Source organism: Pseudophryne corroboree, chromosome 3, assembly GCF_028390025.1.
Source record: "Pseudophryne corroboree isolate aPseCor3 chromosome 3, aPseCor3.hap2, whole genome shotgun sequence".
Lineage (NCBI taxonomy): Eukaryota > Metazoa > Chordata > Amphibia > Anura > Myobatrachidae > Pseudophryne > Pseudophryne corroboree.
This window is the reverse complement of record NC_086446.1, coordinates 341,848,084-341,872,382: the sequence shown is the minus strand read 5'-3', so window position 1 is coordinate 341,872,382 and position 24,299 is coordinate 341,848,084. Positions and strand designations below refer to the sequence as shown.

At 50.3% G+C, this 24,299-nt stretch overlaps 1 protein-coding gene across 1 annotated transcript in view; it reads left to right on the top strand.

The window, feature by feature from the left end:
* The first annotated feature begins 23,061 nt into the window (after positions 1-23,061).
* The window catches only part of NPEPPS (aminopeptidase puromycin sensitive), a 189,800-nt gene continuing 188,562 nt past the window's right edge, over positions 23,062-24,299 (top strand). Inside the window, exon 1 of the mRNA XM_063959653.1 lies at positions 23,062-23,402. Coding sequence (XP_063815723.1) covers positions 23,127-23,402 — 276 coding nt within the window. The 5' untranslated portion in view covers positions 23,062-23,126. The remainder of the gene's footprint in view (positions 23,403-24,299) is intronic.

Sequence of the window (24,299 nt, the reverse complement as noted above, 5' to 3'; positions counted from 1 at the left end):
CCAGTAGGCGGCGGCTTAGCGTGTGTAACTCTGCTAAATTCGCCTTGCGACCGATCAACTCGGAATGAGGGCCATAGTCACAATGTAAAATGCAGAAATTATGACATGCAATAAAACTGCACTGGACTAGCAATACAAAGTAATACAGGTTGAGTATCCCATATCCAAATATTCCGAAATACGGAATATTCCGAAATACAGAATTTTTTGAGTGAGACTGAGATAGTGAAACCTTTGTTTTCTGATGGCTCAATGTACACAAACTTTGTTTATTACACAGAGTTATTAAAATATTGTATTAAATGACCTCCAGGCTGTGTGTATAAGGTGTATATGAAACATAAATGAATTGTGTGAATGTACGCACACTTTGTTTAATGCACAAAGTTATTAAAAATATTGGCTAAAATTATCTTCAGGCTGTGTGTATAAGGTGTATATGAAACATAAATGCATCTGTGCTTAGACTTGGGTCCCATCACCATGATATCTCATTATGGTATGCAATTATTCCAAAATACGGAAAAATCCGATATCCAAAATACTTCTGGTCCCAAGCATTTTGGATAAGGGATACTCAACCTGTACTCAATATAGCGATATAATTAGTAGATATATCAATGCACAGTAAAGACTGGATGTATATCACAGGGTACTTGTACTATATAACCCTGACCAAATGCACTGTTTCTTAACTAACACTGTCAACAGACATGTAGAATACTTAAGTGTCTCGTAAAATGCACAGCGCTTACATGCAGGCGGCTTTACAAAGGAGGATTTGCCCAAACAGTCCCAGGAACAGTGCTGCTCTGTGTAATGGCACCCAAACACTGACTGGGAGTGAGGGAGAGAGATATATGCAGCTCCAGGGCGGGAACATTACTGTAAATGTCGCCCTGGGGCTGGGGGAGGGGCTACAGGTCCAAGCCGTATCCCCCTGCTGGATGTCACCACTGGTACTATGGGCTGTAATAAAAACGTTTTTTATGAGGAAAATACCGACCTGTGCCATTGCCCTGGTGGTTTAGTGGATTCCCTGCTCGACCACAGTGTCCACGCCAGCGCGCGCGGCCTGCCTCCCACCGGACCCACCTAGGGGACCCACTTACCTCCTCCCTGAGTGCGGCCACGCGATCCAGGAGAACTGCGGCGAGTGTGTAACTAACGGGGATCAAACCGGAGCCTCCGCTGTAAGTACCCGGCAACCAGGGCATGGGAGTATACAGCGCCGCTGGGGGAGGTGATGGAGCTGCAGCTGGAGATGTCAGACTGACATCTATCACTGCTGCAGCCCTTGAAGTCTTCTATCTTCGCTTAGAAAAGCTCTCCCAGGGCTGCTGGAGCAGCCCACCTGTTGTATGCCTGCTTACTGCATGGCACCAACTACAAAACCGAGCTCCTGTGCACGGAGGCGGGGTTATAGAGGAGGCGGCGCTATGCATCTTGGGAACAGTCAAAGCTTTGAGCCTGTTGGTGCCTCGGATCAAGATCCTACTCTACACCCCAATGGTATTCCCTGTGTGGAGCCCAGTGTACCCCGCAGCAGAAATAGGCCTTTTTATCCCTCCATTTCTCTCCTCCCACTATGGGGATAATTCAGAGTTGATGGCAGCAGCAAATTAGTTAGCAGATGAGCAAAATCATGGCCCTCATTCCGAGTTGTTCGCTCGCAAGGCGATTTTAGCAGTATTGCACACGCTAAGCCGCCGCCTACTGGGAGTGAATCTTAGCTTCTTAAAATTGCGAACGAAAGATTCGCAATATTGCGATTACACATCTCGTAGCAGTTTCAGAGTAGCTTCAGACTTACTCGGCATCTGCGATCAGTTCAGTGCTTATCGTTCCTGGTTTGACGTCACAAACACACCCAGCGTTCGCCCAGACACTCCTCCGTTTCTCCAGCCACTCCCGCGTTTTTTCCGGAAACGGTAGCGTTTTTTCCCACACGCCCATAAAACGGCCTGTTTCCGCCCAGTAACACCCATTTCCTGTCAATCACACTACGATCGCCTGAGCGAAGAAAAAGCGGTGAGTAAAAATCCAAACTTCATAGCAAATTTACTTGGCACAGTCGCAGTGCGGACATTGCGCATGCGCACTAAGCGGAAAAACGCTGCGATGCGAAGAAATTTTCCGAGCGAACGACTCGGAATGACCTCCCATGTGCACTGCAAGGGGGCAGATATAACATGTGCAGAGAGTTAGATTTGGGTGTGGTGTGTTCAAATTGAAATCTAAATTGCAGAAAATAAAGCAGCCAGTATTTACCCTGCACAGAAACAAAATAACCCACCCAAATCTAACTCTCTATGCAAATGTTGTATCTGCCCCCCCTCCTGCAGTGCACATGGTTTTGCCTATCTGCTAACAAATTTGCTGCTGCAATGAACTCTGAATTACCCCCTATTTCTCTTGCGTCCTAGAGGATGCTGGGGTCCACATTAGTACCATGGGGTATAGACGGGTCCACCAGGAGCCATTGGCACTTTAAGAGTGTGGGCTGGCTCCACCCTCTATGCCCCTCCTACCAGACTCAGTTTAGAAAATGTGCCCGGAGGAGACGGTCACAGCTAGCGGAGCGTTACTGAGCTTTTCTAGAAAAGTTTAATTTAGAGTTTTTTATTTTACAGGGAGGCTGCTGGCAACAGCCTCCCTGCAGCGAGGGACTAAGGGGGAGAGCAGTGTCCGCCCTGCGAGGGCCACTGTCTCCGCTGACTGGACACTGAGCACCAGAGGGGTCGGACCGCTCCCAGCCACAGGGGATCGCTCGCCCCAGCAGCATGCCGCCAACCCCTTACAGAGCCGAAGAAGTGGCGAGTGAGACACCGACCCCCCTGGCAAGCGGGGGGCCGGTGTGAAGATGGCGGCAGCGAGTAGGGAGCACAGTATTAACTGCGCTCCTGTGAAGGCTCAGCGGTACATGGTGCGGCGCTGTGAGGGGCTCCCTAGGCCAGCCTTAACCCCTACACTGGTCCAGAAGCTTGTCGGAGTCCTCGGATCTCAGCCAGCACTAATTCCTCAGGCCAGTATAATCCATGAAGAGTGGGAAGACAGCGCCATTAAGGGAGGGAGCTTCTCCTCAGAGCGGACCCAGCAGCGTTTCAGCGCCATTTTCCTGCCTGCTCAGCGCTGACCAGGAAAGCAGGGCCCTCCACAGCAACTCCAGCTATCTGTACACGGTACCAGGGGGTTGTAGAAGGGGGGGAGGCCGTAACACGACTGTGTGTCCTATTAAGGTGCACAGTCAGCGATGAAAAGGGGTCTCCCTTTGGTAAAAGTGCTGTGTGTGGGTTGGCTCCAATCTCTGTGTCTCTCTTGCCATTCTTGGGGGGGAAACTCTGTCTGCCCTCACTGTGTGTGTATAGAGTGTTTGGTGGTCTCCTTTAGCTATGTCCAGGAACACTGTGTCATATGCTGCAGAGGATTTATCCTCCCAGGATGATCCCATTCCATGTAATCAGGATAGCACTGGTTTAGCACAGATACCAGCAAGGGAACCTGACTGGTTTTCCTCTATCAAATCTTGGATTTCTCAGATTTCTGACAGGGTTGCAAGTAATGAATCTGCAACCCAGGTATTACAGAGCTCTATGGCAGTATGGCCAGTTTCTGGTACCTCAGGACGCTCCGCTATATACCCCCATAAGCGTGCGCTTGTGCATGTCACACAAGACGACACGGATACCGATTCTGACACCACAGACGGTGATGGGGATGTGTTGCGGGGGTCCGTATCTCTTGCAAAGGGGGTGCAATTGTTGATAGAGGCTATCAGGGATGTGTTGAATGTGAATGATACCACACCTGAGCAGGTTGAGGAGGCTTTTTTCACTGGAAAAAAAAAAGCCTTGCTAACCTTCCCTGCGTCAAAGAAATTGAATGCTATATTTGAGAAAGCATGGGAAAACCCTGAGAAAAATTTCAGATCCCTAAAAGGGTACTGGTGGCGTTTCCTTTCCCTGAGGATAGGAAAAAATTGGAAAACCCGCCGATTGTTGACGTATCTGTGTCCAGACTGTCAAAGAAGGTGGTTTTGCCTGTTCCAGGATCTACCGCCTTAAAGGAGCCGGCTGATAGAAAAATTGATAAAACACTTAAATCAATGTACACTGCTTCAGGGGACATATTACGTCCCACTATTGCTAGTGCATGGATTGCAAAGGCAATAGTACAGTGGTCAGCTACCTTACTTGAGGATTTGGATACGATGGATGGGGATGATGTTGCATGGGGATGATTTACGCAACATACATGATTCAGCAGGTTTTATGGTAGAATCTATGAAAGACCTGGGTTCCATGGCTGCGGGAATCTCTTCCATGTCTGTTTCAGCTCGTCGGGGACTGTGGCTGTGCCAGTGGTCGGCCGACGCGGAATCCAGAAAAAGTGTGGAGTCCCTACCCTATACAGGTCAGGCTCTCTTTGGGGAAGCTCTAGACGTGAGGATATCCGCGGCTACAGCGGGTAAGTCTCCGTTCCTTCCCTCAGCAGCACCTGCTCCAAAGAAATCCTTCTCTTCATCTGCAACACAGCCCTTTCTGCCTACCAAGCCTAGAAAGGCCAGACCGTCCAATACCTTCTTTAGGAGAGGTCGAGTTAAGTCCAAGAAACCTGCCGCTGCAGGTTCCCAGGAACAAAAGCCTGCACCAGGTACGCCAAAGTTCTCCGCATGGCGGTGGACCGTGCGGCCTGGAGGTGGGAGCGAGACTCAGACACTTCAGTCACGTCTGGGTATCGTCCAGCCTGGATCACTGGGTGAAATATATTGTATCCCAGAGCTACAGGCTGGAATTTCAAAGTCTCCCTCCTCATCGTTTTTTCAAATCAGGCTTACCCACTCAGTTGGCAGACAGCACTGTACTACAAGAAGCTGTCCAAAAGCTGGTGGAGGCACAGGTCATTGTGCCAGTTCCTCCCCCTGCGCAGGCCACAGGTTACTATTCGAACCTTTTCGTGGTACCGAAACCGGATGGTTCGGTCAGGCCCATTCTGAACCTAAAGTCATTGAACCCCTTTCTAAAGTAGTTAATGTTCAAGATGGAGTCTCTCAGGGCGGTGATATCAGGTCTGGAAGAGGGGGAATTCCTGGTATCCCTGGATATCAAGGATGCGTACCTCCACATTTCGATCTGGCTGCCGCATCAGGCTTATCTCCTTTTCACATTGCTGGACTGTCATTTCCAGTTCCAGGCCCTGCCATTCGGCCTCTCCACAGCACCAAGGGTGTTTACCAAGGTGATGGCAGAAATTATGGTTCTCCTCCTCAAACAGGGGTGAACATCATTCCATATCTGGACGATCTGCTGATAAAGGCATCGTCCAAAGAGAAGCTGCTGCAGTCCACTGTTCTCACAACACGCCTCCTCAAGAGTCATGGTTGGATTCTGATCCTTCCAAAGTCACATTTGGAACCAACCCAGAGGTTGTCCTTTCTGGGAATGATCCTGGATACGGAAGTGCAGAAGGTGTTTCTCCCGCAGGAAAAGGCGTTGGTGATACAAGCTATGGTCCGGGATGTCTTGAAGCCAGCCGGGATGTCGGTTCATCAATGCATTTGCCTGTTGGGAAAGATGGTGGCCTCTTACGAGGCTCTCCAGTATGGGAGGTTCCACGTTCGGACCTTATAACTGGATCTCCTGGACAAGTGGTCGGGATCTCATCTCCACATGCACCAGAGAATTTATCTGTCACCGAGGGCCAGGATTTCGCTCCTCTGGTGGTTACAATTACCTCATCTTCTGGAGGGCCACAGGTTTGGGATTCAGGACTGGGTCCTGCTAACCACGGATGCGAGCCTTCGGGGCTGGGGAGCAATCACTCAAGGAGTGACCTCCCAAGGACGGTGGTCAAGCCTGGAAGCCGGCCTGCCCATCAACATCCTGGAACTAAGAGCCGTCTACAACGGTCTTCTTCAGGCGGGCCCTCTTCTAAGAAATCAGGCCATTCAAGTGCAGTCGGACAACGTAACAACAGTGGCTTACATAAACCGACAAGGCAAAACGAAGAGCAGGGCGGCAATGTCAGAGGTGACAAGAATACTCCTCTGGACAGAAAAACACGCATTGGCGCTATCAGCCATCTTCATTCCGGGAGTAGACAACTGGGAAGCAGACTTCCTCAGCACACATGATCTCCATCCAGGGGAGTGGGATCTCCATCCGGAGGTGTTCAAGGAAACAACAGACCTTTGGGGATTACCCCAAATAGACATGATGGCCTCTCGTCTCAACAAGAAGCTTCGGTGTTATTGTTCCAGGTCGAGGGACCCACAGGCAGTGGACGCCCTGGTGTCTCCGTGGGTGTTCCAGTCAGTGTACGTGTTTCCACCACTCCCACTCATCCCAAGAATCCTAAAGCTCATAAGGAGAACAAGGGTTCAAGCGATCCTCATTGTCCCAGACTGGCCAAGAAGGGCTTGGTACGCGGATCTTCTGAATCTCCTCTTCGGGAGAACCTGCTGCAGCAGGGGCCGATCGCCTATCAAGACTTACCGCGGCTATGTTTGACGGTATGGAAGTTGAGCGCCTGATACTTGCTCGGAAGGGCATTCCTAAGAAGGTCATTCCTACTCTCATACAGGCTAGGAAAGGGGTAACGTCTAAACATTACCATCGTATTTGGAAGAAATATGTCTCTTGGTGTGAATCCAAGAAGTTTCCTACGGTGGAGTTTTAACTCTGACTTTTTCTCCTCTTCCTGCAAGCAGGTGTGGATATGGGCCTGAGGTTAGGATCTGTGAAGGTCCAGATTTCGGCCCTATCCATTTTCTTTCAGAAACAATTGGCTGCCCTCCCTGAGGTTTAGACCTTTTTGAAGGGAGTTCTGCACATCCAACCTCCCTTTGTACCGCCTACGGCGCCTTGGGACCTTAACGTGGTGTTGCAGTTCCTCCAGTCGGATTGGTTTGAGCCTCTACAGGAGGTTGGGATCAAATTTCTTACATGGAAGGTGGTCACATTGTTGGCCTTAGCTTCTGCTAGACGCGTGTCCGAATTGGGGGCTTTATCCTGTAAAATAAGAATTTACTTACCGATAATTCTATTTCTCGTAGTCCGTAGTGGATGCTGGGAACTCCGTAAGGACCATGGGGAATAGCGGCTCCGCAGGAGTCTGGGCACATCTAAAGAAAGCTTTAGGATCACCTGGTGTGCACTGGCTCCTCCCCCTATGACCCTCCTCCAAGCCTCAGTTAGGATACTGTGCCCGGACGAGCGTACACAATAAGGAAGGATTTTGAATCCCGGGTAAGACTCATACCAGCCACACCAATCACACTGTACAACTTGTGATCTGAACCCAGTTAACAGTATGATAATAGAGGAGCCTCTAGAAAAGATGGCTCACTACAGCAATAACCCGAATTTTTTGGTAACAATAATTATGTACCAGTATTGCAGACAATCCGCACTTGGGATGGGCGCCCAGCATCCACTACGGACTACGAGAAATAGAATTATCGGTAAGTAAATTCTTATTTTCTCTGACGTCCTAGTGGATGCTGGGAACTCCGTAAGGACCATGGGGATTATACCAAAGCTCCCAAAACGGGCGGGAGAGTGCGGATGACTCTGCAGCACCCAATGAGAGAACTCCCGGTCCTCCTCAGCCAGGGTATCAAATTTGTAGAATTTTACAAACGTATTTGCTCCTGACCAAGTAACTGCTCGGCAAAGTTGTAAAGCCGAGACCCCTTGGCAGCTGCCCAAGATGAGCCCACCTTCCTTGTGGAGTGGGCATTTACAGATTTTTGGCTGTGGCAGGCCTGCCACAGAATGTGCAAGCTGAATTGTACTACAAATCCAACGAGCAATAGTCTGCTTAGAAGCAGGAGCACCCAGCTAGTTGGGTGCATACAGGATAAACAGCAAGTCAGATTTCCTGACTCCAGCCGTCCTGGAAACATATATTTTCCGGGTCCTGACAACGTCTAGCAACTTGGAGTCCCCCAAGTCCCTAGTAGCCGCAGGCACCACAATAGGTTTGGTTCAGGTGAACGCTGAAACCACCTTAGGGAGAAACTGAGGACGAGTCCTCAATTCCGCCCTGTCCGAATGGAAACTCAGATAAGGGCTTTTACAGGATAAAGCCACCAATTCTGACACGCGCCTGGCCCAGGCCATAGCCAACAGCATGACCACTTTTTCTGTGAGATATTTTAACTCCACAGATTTAAGTGGGTCAAACCAATGTGACTTTTGGAACCCAAAGACCACCTTGAGATCCCAAAGTGCCACTGAAGGCACAAAAGGAGTCTGTATATGCAGTACCCCTTTAACAAACGTCTGAACTTCAGGGACTGAAGCTAGTTCTTTTTTGGAAGAAAATCGACAGAGCCGAAATTTGAACCTTAATGGACCCCAATTTCAGGCCCATAGATACTCCTGTTTGCAGGAAATGTAGGAATCGACCCAGTTGAATTTTCTCCGTCGAGCCTTACTGGCCTCGGACCACGCAACATATTTTCGCCAAATGCGGTGATAATGTTTTTCGGTTACATCCTTCCTGGCCTGATCAGGATAGGGATGACTTCATCCGGAATGCCTTTTTTCTTCAGGATCCGGCGTTCAACCGCCTTGCCGTCAACGCAGCCGCGGCAAGTCTTGGAACAGACAAGGTCCCCGCTGAAGCAGGTCCCTTCTTAGAGGTAGAGGCCACGGATCCTCCGTGAGCATCTCTTGAAGTTCCGGTTACCAAGTCCTTCTTGGCCAATCCGGAGCCACTAATATAGTGCTTACTCCACTCCATCTTATCAATCTCAGTACCTTGGGTATGAGAGGCAGAGGAGGGAACCCATACACTGATTGGTACACCCACGGTGTTACCAGAGCATCTACAGCTATTGCCTGAGGGTCCCTTGATCTGGCGCAATACCTGTCGAGTTTTTCCCAACGGTTTATAATCATGTGGAAGACTTCTGGGTGAAGTCCCTACTCTCCCGGGTGGAGGTCGTGCTGAGGAAATCTGCTTCCCAGTTGTCCACTCCCGGAATGAAAACTGCTGACAGTGCTATCACATGGTTTTTCGCCCAGCGAAGAATCCTTGCAGCTTCTGCCATTGCCCTCCTGCTTCTTGTGGCACCCTGTCTGTTTACGTGGGTGACTGCCGTAATGTTGTCCGACTGGAACAACACCGGCTGACCTTGAAGCAGAGGTCTTGCTAAGCTTAGAGCATTGTAAATGGCCCTTAGCTTCAGGATATTTATGTGAAGTGATGTCTCCAGGCTTGACCATAAGCCCTGGATATTCCTTCCCTGTGTGACTGCTCCCCAGCCTCGCAGGCTGGCATCCGTGGTCACCAGGATCCAGTCCTGAATGCCGAATCTGCGGCCCTCTAGAAGATGAGCACTCTGCAACCACCACAGGAGGGATACCCTTGTCCCTGGTGACAGGGTTATCCGCTGATGCATCTGAAGTTGCGACCCGGACCATTTGTCCAGTAGGTTCCACTGGAAAGTCTTGCGTGGAATCTGCCGAATGGGATTGCTTCGTAGGAAGCCACCATTTTTACCCAGAACCCTTGTGCATTGATGCACTGAGACTTGGTTTGGTTTTAGGAGGTTCCTGACTAGCTCGGATAACTCCCTGGCTTTTTCCTCCGGGAGAAACACCTTCTTTCTGGACTGTGTCCAGGATCATCCCTAGGAACAGAAGACAAGTCGTCGGAACCAGCTGCGAATCTGGAATATTGAGAATCCAATCGTGCTGCCGCAACACTACCTGAGATAGTGCTACACCGATCTCCAACTGTTCCCTGGATCTTACCCTTATCAGGGAATCGTCCAAGTAAAGGATAACTAAAAATTCCCTTCCTTTGAAGGAATATCATCATTTCGGTCATTACTTCAGTAAAGACCCGGGGTGCCGTGGACCCTCCCTACGGCAGCGTCTGAACTGATAGTGACAGTTCTGTACCATAACCTGAGATACCCTTGGTGAGAAGGGTAAATTTTGACATGAAGGTAAGCATCCTTGATGTCCCGAGACATCATGTAGTCCCCTTCTTCCAGGTTTGCAATCACTGCTCTGAGTGACTCAATTTTGAATTTGAACCTCTGTATGTAAGTGTTCAAAGATTTTAGATTTTAAAATCGGTCTCACCGAGCCGTCTGGCTTCGGTACCACAATAGTGTGGAATAATACCCCGTTCCCTGTTGCAGGAGGGGTACCTTAATTATCACCTGCTGGGAATACAGCTTGTGAATGGCTTCCAAAACTGCCTCCCTGTCAGCGGGAGACGTCGGTAAAAAAGACTTTTTGGAAACGGCGAGGGGAATACGTCTCGAATTCCAATTTTGTACCCCTGAGATAACACCTGAAGGATCCCGGGGTCTACTTGCGAGTGAGCCCACTGCGCACTGAAATTCACTGAGAACGGGCCCCCACCGTGCCTGAACTTGTAAAGCCCTAGCGTCATACTGAGGGCTTGGCAGAGGCGGAAAAGGGTTTCTGTTCCTGGGAACTGGCTGATCTCTGCAGCCATTTTCCTCTCCCTCTGTCACGAGCAGAAAAGAGGAACCCTTTTGTCCGCTTGCCAACCAGGACTGCGCCTGATAATACGGCGTCTTATTTTGAGAGGCGACCTAGGGTACATCCCCTTTTTTTTAAGGCAATACTTCCAAATGCCGTTTGGAATCCCTGACCACTTTACTGGTAGAATACAACGCACTTATACTTGATGCCAGTCGGCAAATATTCCGCTGTGCATCATGCAGATATAGAAATGCATCTTTTAATTGCTCTATAGGCAATAATATACTGTCCTTATCTAGGATATCAATATTTCCAGTCAGGGAATCCGACCACGCCAACCCAGCACTGCACATCCAGGCTGAGGCGATTGCTGGTCGCAGTATAACACTAGTATGTGTGTAAATACATTTTAGGATACCCTCCTGCTTTTTATCAGCAGGCTCCTTAAGGGCGGCCATCTCAAGAGAGGGTAGAGCCCTTGTTCTTACAAGCGTGTGAGCGCCTTATCCCCTGTAGGGGGTGTTTCCCAACGCACCCTAACCTCTGGCGGGAAAAGGTATACTGCCAATAACTTTTTAGAATTATCAATTGTTATCGGGGGGAAACCCACGCATCATCACACACCTCATTTTATTTTTCAGATTTAGGAAAACTACAGGAAGTTTTTCCTCACCAAACATAATACCCCTTTTTTTTGGTAGTATTCATATTATCAGAAAAGTGTAAACATTTTCCATTGCATCAATCATGCAATGAGTGGCCCTATTGGAAATCACGGTTGTCTCTTCACCGTCGACACAGGAGTCAGTATCCGTGTCGGCGTCTGTATCTGAGGTAACGGGCGCTTTAGAGCCCCTGTATGAGACGTCTGGACATGCACAAGCTGAGTAGCCGGCTGTCTCATGTCAACCACTGTCTTTTATACAAAGCTGACACTGTCACGCAATTTCAACAGTACATCCACTCAGGTGTCGACCCCCTAGGGGGTGACAACACTATTACAGACACTCTACTCCGTCTCCACATCATTTTTCTCCTCATACATGTCGACACAAACGTACCGACACACAGCACACACACAGGGAATGCTCTGATAGAGGACAGGACCCACTAGCCCTTTGGGGAGACAGAGGGAGAGTTTGCCAGCACACACCAGAGCGCTATATATATATAGGGATAACCTTATATAAGTGTTTTTCCCTTTATAGCTGCTGTATTGTTTATACTGCGCCTAATTTGTGCCCCCCTCTCTTTTTTAACCCCTTTCTGTAGTGTAGTGACTGCAGGGGAGAGCCAGGGAGCTTCCCTCCAACTGAGCTGTGAGGGAAAATGGCGCCAGTGTGCTGAGGAGATAGGCTCCGCCCCTTTCTCGGCGTCCTTATCATCCGTTTTTCTGTATGTTTTAGCAGGGGTTAAATGCATCCATATAGCCCAGGAGTTATATGTGATGCATTTATTTTAGCCATATAAGGTTTTTATCGATTTATTGCGTCTCAGGGCGCTGCCCCCCCAGCGCCCTGCACCCTCAGTGACCGGAGTGTGAAGTGTGCTGAGAGCAATGGCGCACAGCTGCGGTGCTGTGCGCTACCTTATCTGAAGACAGGATCGTCTTCTGCCGCCGATTTCACCGGACCTCTTCGCTCTTCTGGCTCTGTAAGGGGGCCGGCGGCGCGGCTCCGGGACCCATCCAGGCTGAACCTGTGATCGTCCCTCTGGAGCTAATGTCCAGTAGCCTATGAAACCCGATCCACTCTGCACGCAGGTGAGTCCGTTTCTTCTCCCCTTAGTCCCACGATGCAGTGAGCCTGTTGCCAGCAGGTCTCACTGAAAATAATAAACCTAAACTAAAACTTTCACAAAGAGCTCAGGAGAGCCCCTAGTGTGCACCCTTCTCGTCGGGCACAGAAATCTAACTGAGGCTTGGAGGAGGGTCATAGGGGGAGGAGCCAGTGCACACCAGGTGATCCTAAAGCTTTCTTTAGATGTGCCCAGACTCCTGCGGAGCCGCTATTCCCCATGGTCCTTACGGAGTTCCCAGCATCCACTAGGACGTCAGAGAAAAGCCTTTACTTGATCTTCCACGAAGATAGAGCTGAGCTCCGGACATGTCAGCAGTTTCTTCCGAAGGTTGTGTCGGCATTTCATATCAACCAATTGTGGTGCCAGTGGCTACTGACTCCTCAATTACATCAAAGTCCTTGGATGTTGTAAGGGCTCTGAAGATACATGTGAAGAGAACTTCTTGTCACAGAAAGTCAGACTCTCTGTTTGTCCTATATGATCCCAAGAAAATTGGGTGTCCTGCTTCTAAACAGACTATTTCTCGCTGGATTAGGCACGCTTATTCTACGGCAGGACTGCTGTGTCCAAAATCTGTTAAGGCCCACTCTACTCGTAATATGGGGTCTTCCTGGGCAGCTGCCCGGGATGTCTCGGCAGTGCAACTTTGCCAAGCTGCAACTTGGTCTGGGTCAAACACGTTTGCAAAGTTTTACAAGTTCGATACTTTGGCCTCTGATGATCTGAAGTTCAGTCAATCAGTCCTGCAGGAGCCTCCGCGCTCTCCCTCCCGTTCTGGGAGCTTTGGTACATCCCCATGGTACTAATGTGGACCTCAGCATCCCCTAGGACGTAAGAGAAAATAGGATTTTGGTTACCTACCGGTAAATCCTTTTCTCGTAGTCCGTAGAGGATGCTGGGCGCCCGCACAGCGATTCGTTTTCCTGCAAATGTTATTTGGTTTAGTACAACTTTGTTTTAATTGAGTACAGCATTGTTACTTGGTAAGTAATGTTTCCGCAGTTGCTGAGTGTTCAAGCTACATTGGTTTGACGTGCCTTGTATGTGTGAGCTGGTGTGAATCTCGCCACTATCTGTGTATAATCCTTCTCTCGAAGATGTCTGTCTCCTCGGGCACAGTTTCTAGACTGAGTCTGGTAGGAGGGGCATAGAGGGAGGAGCCAGCCCACACGCTTAAACCCTTAAAGTGCCAATGGCTCCTGGTGGACTCGTCTATACCCCATGGTACTAATGTGGACCCCAGCATCCTCTACGGACTACGAGAAAAATAAGAATTTACTCACCGGTAATTCTATTTCTCGTAGTCCGTAGTGGATGCTGGGAACTCCGTAAGGACCATGGGGAATAGCGGGCTCCGAAGGAGGCTGGGCACTCTAGAAAGATTTAGGACTACCTGGTGTGCACTGGCTCCTCCCACTATGACCCTCCTCCAAGCCTCAGTTAGGACACCGTGCCCGGACGAGCAGACATAATAAGGAAGGATTTAGAATCCCGGGTAAGACTCTTACCAGCCACACCAATCACACCGTACAACTCGTGATACTATATCCAGTTTGACAGTATGAAAAACAACTGAGCCTCTCAACAGATGGCTCAACAATAACCCTTTAGTTAACAATAACTATTTACAAGTATTGCAGACAATCCGCACTTGGGATGGGCGCCCAGCATCCACTACGGACTACGAGAAATAGAATTACCGGTGAGTAAATTCTTATTTTCTCTAACGTCCTAGTGGATGCTGGGAACTCCGTAAGGACCATGGGGATTATACCAAAGCTCCCAACCGGCGGGAGAGTGCGGATGACTCTGTAGCACCGAATGAGAGAACTCCAGGTCCTCCTCAGTCAGGGTATCAAATTTGTAGAATTTTGCAAATGTGTTTGCCCCTGACCAAGTAGCTGCTCGGCAAAGTTGTAAAGCCGAGACGCCTCGGGCAGCCGCCCAAGATGAGCCCACCTTCCTTGTGGAATGGGCATTTACAGATTTTGGCTGTGGCATGCCTGCCACAGAATGTGCAAGCTGAATTGTACTACAAATCCAGCGAGCAATAGACTGCTTAGAAGCAGGAGCACCCAGCTTGTTGGGTGCATACAGGATAAACAGCGAGTCAGATTTTCTGACTCCAGCCGTCCTGGAAACATATATTTTCAGGGCCCTGACAACGTCTAGCAACTTGGAGTCCTCCAAATTCTTAGTAGCCGCAGGCACCACAATAGGCTGGTTCAGGTGAAACGCTGACACCACCTTAGGGAGAAACTGGGGACGAGTCCTCAATTCTGCCCTATCCATATGGAAAATCAGATAAGGGCTTTTACATGATAAAGCCGCCAATTCTGACACTCGCCTGGCTGAAGCCAAGGCCAATAACATGACCACTTTCCACGTGAGATATTTCAGATCCACGGTTTTTAGTGGCTCAAACCAATGTGATTTTAAGAAACTCAACATCACGTTGAGATCCCAAGGTGCCACAGGAGGCACAAATGGGGGCTGAATATGCAGCACTCCTTTCACAAATGTCTGAACTTCAGGTACTGAAGCTAGTTCTTTTTGAAAGAAAATCGACAGAGCCGAGATCTGTACTTTAATGGAGCCTAGTTTTAGGCCCATATTCCCTCCTGCTTGCAGGAAATGCAGAAATCGACCTAGTTGAAATTCCTCTGTTGGGGCCTTTTTGGCCTCGCACCATGCAACATATTTCCGCCATATGCGGTGATAATGCTTTGCCGTAACATCTTTCCTGGCCTTAATAAGCGTAGGAATGACTTCTTCCGGAATACCCTTTTCCTTTAGGATCCGGTGTTCAACCGCCATGCCGTCAAACGCAGCCATGGTAAGTCTTGGAACAGACAGGGCCCCTGTTGTAGCAGGGCCTGTCTGAGCGGTAGAGGCCACGGGTCCTCTGAGAGCATCTCTTGAAGTTCCGGGTACCACGCTCGTCTTGGCCAATCCGGAACCACGAGAATGGTGTTTACTCCTCGCTTTCTTATTATTCTCAATACCTTTGGTATGAGAGGCAGAGGAGGGAACACATAAACCGACTGGTACACCCACGGTGTCACTAGAGCGTCCACAGCTATCGCCTGAGGGTCCCTTGACCTGGCGCAATATCTTTTTAACTTTTTGTTGAGGCGGGACGCCATCATGTCCACCTATGGTTTTTCCCAACGGTTTACCAGCATCTGGAAGACTTCTGGATGAAGTCCCCACTCTCCCGGGTGGAGGTCGTGTCTGCTGAGGAAGTCTGCTTCCCAGTTGTCCACTCCCGGAATGAACACTGCTGACAGTGCTAGTACATGATTCTCCGCCCATCGGAGAATTCTTGTGGCTTCCGCCATCGCCATCCTGCTTCTTGTGCCGCCCTGTCGATTTACATGGGCGACTGCCGTGATGTTGTCTGACTGGATCAGCACCGGCTGGTGTAGGAGCAGGGATTTTGCTTGACTTAGGGCATTGTAGATGGCCCTTAGTTCCAGAATATTTATGTGAAGGGAAGTCTCCTGACTCGACCATAGTCCTTGGAAGTTTCTTCCCTGTGTGACTGCCCCCCAGCCTCGAAGGCTGGCATCCGTGGTCACCAGGACCCAGTCCTGTATGCCGAACCTGCGGCCCTCTAGAAGATGGGCACACTGCAGCCACCACAGTAGCGACACCCTGGTTCTTGGAGACAGGGTTATCAAGCGATGCATCTGAAGATGCGATCCGGACCACTGGTCCAACAGGTCCCACTGAAGGATTCTGGCATGGAACCTGCCGAAGGGAATTGCTTCGTAAGAAGCCACCATCTTTCCCAGGACCCGCGTGCAGCGATGCACTGATACCTGTTTTGGTTTCAGGAGGTCTCTGACTAGAGATGACAACTCCCTGGCTTTCTCCTCCGGGAGAAACACTTTTTTCTGGACTGTATCCAGAATCATACCCAGGAACAGTAGTCGTGTCGTCGGAACCAGCTGTGACTTTGGGATATTCAGAATCCAGCCGTGCTGGTGCAGCACCTCCTGAGATAGTGCTACTCCCACCAACAACTGTTCCTTGGACCTCGCTTTTATTAGGAGATCGTCCAAGTACGGGATAATTAAAACTCCCTTTTTTCGAAGGAGTATCATCATTTCCGCCATCACCTTGGTAAATACCCTCGGTGCCGTGGACAGTCCAAACGGCAGCGTCTGGAATTGGTAATGGCAATCCTGTACCACAAATCTGAGGTACTCCTGGTGAGGATGGTAAATGGGGACATGCAAGTAAGCATCCTTGATGTCCAGGGATACCATGTAATCCCCCTCGTCCAGGCTCGCAATAACCGCCCTGAGCGATTCCATCTTGAACTTGAATTTTTTTATGTATGTGTTCAAGGATTTCAAATTTAAAATGGGTCTCACCGAACCGTCCGGTTTCGGTACCACAAATAGTGTGGAATAGTAACCCCGGCCTTGTTGAAGTAGGGGTACCTTGATTATCACCTGCTGGGAATACAGCTTGTGAATTGCCGCTAGCACCGCCTCCCTGTCTGAGGGAGCAATCGGCAAGGCAGATTTTAGGAACCGGTGGGGTGGAGACGCCTCGAATTCCAGTTTGTACCCCTGAGATACTATTTGAAGGATCCAGGGATCCACCTGTGAGCGAGCCCACTGATCGCTGAAATTCTTGAGGCGGCCCCCCACCGTACCTGGCTCCGCCTGTGGAGCCCCACCGTCATGCGGCGGACTTGGAAGAAGAAGCGGGGGAGGACTTTTGCTCCTGGGAACCTGATGTTTGTTGCAGTCTTTTTCCCCTACCTCTGCCTCTGGACAGAAAGGACCCGCCTTTTCCACGCCTGTTTTTCTGGGTCCGAAAGGACTGAACCTGATAAAACGTCGCCTTCTTAGGCTGTGAGGGGACATGGGGTAAAAATGCTGACTTCCCAGACGTTGCTGTGGAAACTAGGTCCGAGAGACCATCCCCAAATAATTCCTCACCCTTATATGGTAACACTTCTATGTGCTTTTTTGAATCTGCATCTCCTGTCCACTGGCGAGTCCCTAAGCCTCTCCTAGCAGAAATGGACAATGCACTTACTTTAGATGCCAATCGGCAGATTTCCCTTTGTGCATCTCTCATATATAAGACTGAGTCTTTTATATGGTCTATGGTTAACAGGATCGTGTCTCTGTCTAATGTGTCAATATTTTCTGACAGTTTATCTGACCACACAGCGGCAGCACTGCACATCCAAGCTGACGCAATAGCTGGCCTAAGTATAATGCCTGTGTGTGTATATACAGACTTCAGGATCGCCTCCTGCTTTCTATCAGCAGGTTCCTTGAGGGCGGCCGTATCCGGAGACGGTAGTGCCACCTTTTTAGACAAACGTGTGAGCGCTTTATCCACTCTAGGGGGTGTTTCCCAACGTGACCTATCCTCTGGCGGGAAAGGGAACGCCATTAGTACCTTCTTAGGAATTACCAATTTTTTATCAGGGAAAGCCCACGCTTCTTCACACACTTCATTTAATTCATCTGATGGGGGAAAAACTACGGGTAGTTTTTTCTCTCCAAACATAATACCCTTTTTAGTGGTACCAGTAGTTATATCAGAAATGTTTAACACCTCTTTCATTGCCTCAATCATACAGTGAATGGCCTTAGTGGGCATCAGGTTTGACTCATCGTCGTCGACACTGGTGTCAGTATCCGTGTCGACATCTGGGTCTGCTTGAGGTAGCGGGCGTTTTAGAGCCCCTGACGACCCATGCGACGCCTGGGCAGGCACGAGCTGAGAAGTCGGCTGTCCCACATTTGGCATGTCGTCGATTTTCTTATATAAGGAGTCTATACGTGCACTCATTACTTTCCATAAGCCCATCCACTCAGGTGTCTGCCCCGCAGGGGGTGACATCCCTTCTAAAGGCATCTGCTCCGCCTCCACATCATTATCCTCATCAAACATGTCGACACAGCCGTACCGACACACCGCACACACACAAGGAATGCTCCGAATGAGGACAGGACCCACAAAAGCCCTTTGGGGGGACAGAGTGAGAGTATGCCAGCACACACCAGAGCGCTATATAATGCAGGGACTAACTGAGTTATGTCCCCTATAGCTGCTTTTTATATTATATATGTATTGCGCCCAAATTTAGTGCCCCCCCCTCTCTGTTTTTACCCTGTTCTGAAGTGTAGACTGCAGGGGAGAGCCAGGGAGCTTCCTTCCAGCGGATCTGTGAAGGAGAAATGGCGCCAGTGTGTCTGAGGGAGATAGCTCCGCCCCTTTTCCGCGGCCTATTCTCCCGCTTTTTTCTGGATTCTGGCAGGGGAATTTACCACATATATAGCCTCTAGGGCTATATATTGTGGTATTTTTGCCAGCTAAGGTGTTTTTATTGCAGCTCAGGGCGCCCCCCCCCCAAGTGCCCTGCACCCTCAGTGACCGGAGTGTGAAGTGTGCATGAGGAGCAATGGCGCACAGCTGCAGTGCTGTGCGCTACCTTGGTGGAGACTGATGTCTTCTGCCGCCGATTTTCCGGACCTCTTCTTGCTTCTGGCTCTGTAAGGGGGACGGCGGCGCGGCTCCGGGACCGAACACCAAGGACTGGGCCTGCGGTCGATCCCTCTGGAGCTAATGGTGTCCAGTAGCCTAAGAAGCCCAATCCGGCTGCAAGCAGGCGAGTTCGCTTCTTCTCCCCAGCCGGATTGGGCTTCTTAGGCTACTGGACACCATTAGCTCCAGAGGGATCGACCGCGGAGCCCGCTATTCCCCATGGTCCTTCCACAATGGTCACAGATGCTGGGCAGTCGCATAAACTGAAGCTAGCTGTCTCCCAGTCACTTTGCTAAAGAGATCAGCTTTCAGAGTGGGTGACTGTGGTGGGTCTGTGCTGCAGGGCTAACACGATGTCTGTGAATTATGTCATTCACACACATATTGTTTGTACCCACCTGACGATCAGTTAACAATATATTGGCCGATCAACTGATCAGCCAATATATGTGCCAGCAGAGGCGGAACTACCGCCAGTGCAGGCAGTGCCTTGCACTGGGGCCCGCCGCTTTCAAGGGGCCCAAAGCCAGCGCGGCATGTAATGAGTCAAACTGACTCATTACATGCCGCCTGCCGCTGTGTGCTGCGGCCCGCAGCACACAGCGGCCAGTCCGGGGCCATATTGTGAGCAGGACAGTGTGCACTGTGCGCCGGTGTCCTCCTTTCACCCTGTAGCTGCTTCCCACTGCCTCGCTGCCGCTTGTATCCCTGTGGCCCCCCCCCCCACAGCCTGCAGAGTGCGCGCTGGACCTGACTTCCGCTGCCGCTTGTGCTCCTGCCGTATCCCGGAGCTGCTGCCCGCCATCGCGGTACAGCAGCGCCGAGTCCACCTGCGCTCCCCGACTGCAATTGCTGTCTCTGCGGTGGGGTCTCCTTTTGGCAGCCTGCCAGGTGTCATCTGGCTCAAGCCCCGACTCCTGCTGCTGCCTGTACTGCTGTCGGATCCCAGAGCTCCCGCCCGCCATCCTGATATTGGGGCGGAGTTTGCCGGTGCCCTCCCTGGCCTCTCGGGCTATTTGTCCTTCATACAGCTGCCTCTGGTACCTCTCCGGGGGCCTCCCACCTTCCTTAACTGACTACTGAGACGGCATCTGGGTCCCTCTGCTGCATGTGTGCCTGCTGACTCCTGGACCATCCGGCCACCATTATTGGAGTGCGGGCTGCTTGAGTCTGCACCTCCCTCATTGTGTCCTGCCTGCTCCCGGCTTTCTCTCCTGCTACTAGAGGAATTGGGGGGAAAACATCTGCTGCCTGGTGAGTCACTGTGAGTGGGGGGAAGATTATGAATGCAGCTCACCACTCTCTACCCCCTGTGAAGGTGTGCGCTGGTGCAAACCTGCACTTGCACCGTTCCTCCCTGCTGAAAGCCTTACTGCGGCCATACCCTGAGCCTGGACTACCTGATGCCCAGCTGTAAAAATCTGCAGTCTGTCACACAACCGCAGGGCTCCCCAAAAGATCCAGTGGCGAAACTACCACCAGACAGTGCACAGTTATATGAATTGGTATTATTTTGTGGCCAGACCCCTTCCCCATGAAGCCACGCCCCTGTATTTTTTGCGCGCGCCTAAGGCGCGCACTGCCCCTGATTTACATAGATGGAGGAGGGGCTCTGATGCCGTTTCTTGCACACAGCGCTAAAATGTCTAGTTACGGCACTGTTGCTAGGTATCCATTTATCTGGCCCTGAGCAGGTCCCCCTCACCAGATCCTCTCTAGGGGTGAGGGGGTGGACTTGGACGGGATGAGGTGGGGCCCAAAGCATTTTGTTGCACCTGGGCCCGCTGCTCGCTAGTTCCGCCACTGTGTGCCAGTGTTGTGTACCGGGCATAAGTGCTAGTGACAGCAGTGTGACAGACACCAGCATATTGATAATGGGTTCAGTGTGAACAGTGCACACAGCCCCACACACCCTGCACCCATTATTTGTAATAATTTCCCTCCGGAGGCCTGCAGCCAAGCAGCAGGGCTGCAGAAATCACTGGGAAAATGGTGCAGCACCATTTTCCCGGTGTTTTGTGCATGTGCAGTAGGAAATTCACTGAGAGAATGGCCGCCACACCATTTTCCCAGAGATCTGCGCATGCGCTGTAGACCGCGGGACAGTGCTAGGATCCCCTAACGCCCAGAAGGGGCCTGCACACGGGCCTCCTCCTCTCTAGATACAGCCATGGTGACAGAGCTGTATGCAAGTGCATGTACTACTGGGAATGGTAGTTAATACTAATCCATTTGGGGTGTGAGGGCAAGGGGAACAATTACACAGGTTTTTGTGGCTGATTTAAAAAAGGTGAAATGCAGGTTTGACGTCAGTCAGCCACAGAATTTGTGTAATTCACCAATGTCTCAGTTTAAAGGAATAGCACAGCAAGACTATGAATGATCATGCACACATACAGTTAAGGGTGCTGGCCTGATAAATCAGGCTTTTTCAGCCAGTGTGCCGTGGCACATTAGTGTGCCGCGACCAGTTGCAAGGTGTGCCGCGGAGCCAGAGCAGCTTCTTGCACCTTCAGAGTGAACTGTTGGCACGGGCTCTTCTTAGAGGATCAGTCGTGCTCTAGCCATGTCCTATGCCTTGAAGACGCAGCGGTGTGATATCATAGGTCACAGCCGCGGCGTCTCACCACCTAGCCAGCCCATCCGCCTGTATACACATCTTCCAGTTCCCACCTGCATCCACAGCTTTCCCTGCCCACCAACATCCACACCTGCCCACCTGCCCGCCCGCCCGCTGCTCAGTATTCGCAGCACTCCACTAATGAACAACTCCTGCCACTGAGGGACAGGGAGGAGGACAGCTGACAGGTAGTGGCTAATATTTGTTATTTTATTTCTCCTGTGGGGAGCAATAGGATTTATGTGGGTAGAATAAGGATTTATGGATTTATTGGGGGGAACAATGTGAATAATTCATGTGGGGAGCAATAGGATTTATGTGGGGAAACAATGTGAATAATTCATGTGGGGAGCAATAGGATTTATGTGGGGAGAAATGTGATTGATTTATGTGTGGAGCAATATGATTTATGTGGGGAGCAATGTGATTGTTTTTTCTGTGTAGGCCAATGTATGTGGGGATTTTTTTTTACTGTGAGGGCCAATGTGTGTTTTTTGTTTTTTTCTGTGGGGAATTGATGGTGTGCCTTGGCAATTTTAAAATATTGTTCGGTGTGCCGTGAGTAAAAAAAGGTTTAAAATCACTGTGATAAATGAATAGACTAAGTGTACCCCTTTCAGACTGACAAAAAATTCCCGGGTTATTGCACATGAACGCGCATCAACACGGGAATTTGCTCAGTGTGAAAGGGTACAGGAACAATACCCCAGGACGAGTGTCCCAGTATTTCATCCCAGGTCTCGACCAGGGTTGAATCCGGGATCGTCCCGGGATGCGGTGCAGTGTGAATGGGTATGCTGGGTCAAGGCGACCCAGCACCCGTTCTCTGCATAGGAGGAGGCGGTGCATGGAGATGATTATCCTCCAGTAACGTCAGCGGTGGCACCACCAACCCAGCAAGCCTGAAGGGGTCTCAAGCCGGGTCGCACCTGTGTACACATTCCCGGGTGCGACTCGGCTGTCAGTGTGAAAGGTGTATAAGGGGACGGCTGTGGGGATAATTATATAGGGGGCAGGTTAAATGTGTGCTGGCAACATATAGTACAGCTGCACCCTACACTAACTTCTATATAGACCACCCCATCTGTTGTGGAACCTTAATTCCGTGAATGCCGATACTCAGCAGATGTGTGAGGAACCTACCACGCACAACCCTGTGGTAACATAGGGGCAGATGTATTAAGCCTGGAGAAGTGATAAAGTGGAAGGTGATAATGCTCCAGCCAGTCAGCTCCCGTCATTTTTCAAAACCAGCCTGTAACTTGGCAGTCAGCAGCTGATTGGCTGGTGCGTTATCACCTTCCACTTTATCACTTTTCCAGGCTTAATACATCTGCCCCATAATACCGGATTATATAGTTTTCGCCGTCGATATAGCTAGCGGACAGGGGGATAACAGACACACGACACCTGCCGGAGACCAGGGAGGAAAAACCCGGGAACGCAGCATGCGCCTTAGCCGGGAGAGAGTGACGTAATGCAGAGGGGGGCAGGCTGGCACAACTTTTATGGAGTGGGCGGAGTTGAACAGTTACCGAATGGAGGGCGTGGTGTAGAAAAGAGGGCGGAGTGTTACTAGCGCATTGGGCGGAGTTATGTGCGCAAGACAGTGCGTGCCTGCGATAGGCGTGTCCAGACGAACGGGGTGTGTCTCGCCTGGTAGGCAGGTCGCCTTGCTGTTGGCGGAGATGCGGTTGACGCGGTGACGTAGCATGTTTGCGCGGCCACGCCCCCAGTCAGGCAATCAGTCAGTCGGTGCTCTCTGTGCTGGGAGGCTTGCCTCAGTCTGCTCGGTCCCCGTGCCCGGTCTGGTCAGCGTCAGTACTCCGCTTCCCTTGACAGGCCCCAGACTCCCTTCTCCAACCATGCCGGACCGCAGACCCTTCGAGCGGCTCCCCACCGACGTGAGGCCCGTCAACTACGGGCTGTGCCTGAAGCCCGATCTCATAGACTTCACCTTCGAGGGGAAGCTGGAGGCCGCTGTGGAGGTATAACCACTGGAGCCAGGGGATCCTGGGTGCAGCCGCTGGGCCGCCTCTGGCAGCGCTAGCTGTAATGCTGGTCACACGTACCGTGATGTAGATGTGTCATGTATGTACACATGACTGTCATCTGTGATCAGATGTGTGTATTACTGTGGTCATAGGGAGTGGTGATCCCGCTGGCTACACACTGATTCATGACTGCACCCCATCTCATAGTGTCTGGTTTATATATCTATAGCTAGCACCAGCCTTATAGGTGCCACTGCTGTCACAATGAGTACTTGGCTACTCAGGTGTCTTGTGGTAAGGGGTCCAGGGCTGTATGCTGTGGTTCCACAGAGATTGTAATTTAGGGTAAAATAATTGCTAATCTACTGTAAAATAATGAGCCTGGGGATATATTTGAGACCTATTCTGATAGTGTGTAATGGTGCAATACTTACTGACATTTGCAGAAGTCTTGTCTGGTTCTACAGCCCACTGCAGCTTTGGCATAAAGAATTAATGAAGGGTTTATGGACTTTAACACAAGCATAACTTGCTCATATGGATTGAGGAATCTCCTTATATCGGCAGATTTCCATATAGACTTGATGTTTTATGTATTGCTTACTCTCATTAGGCGTTGGTCATATACTAATTGCATCTATGATGATGACCTGTCAATTAATATGAAGGGAATGTTTTTTGCTGTTGTTTTGAGGCTGTGGTAATGCACACTGCTTTTCATGTTTCTTAGTGCTGGGGCCTTTGTGTGCTTTGTTAAGATGTGATCAGGAGTGTAATTTTTTTGGCATGTAAAAAGGTGTTATTCTTCCTGAATACTTCTTAAGCATTACAGTGACATTTGTGGCCATTACTTAAGTTTTGACAAGTGTCTTTTTTTTGTCTCTCTCATTT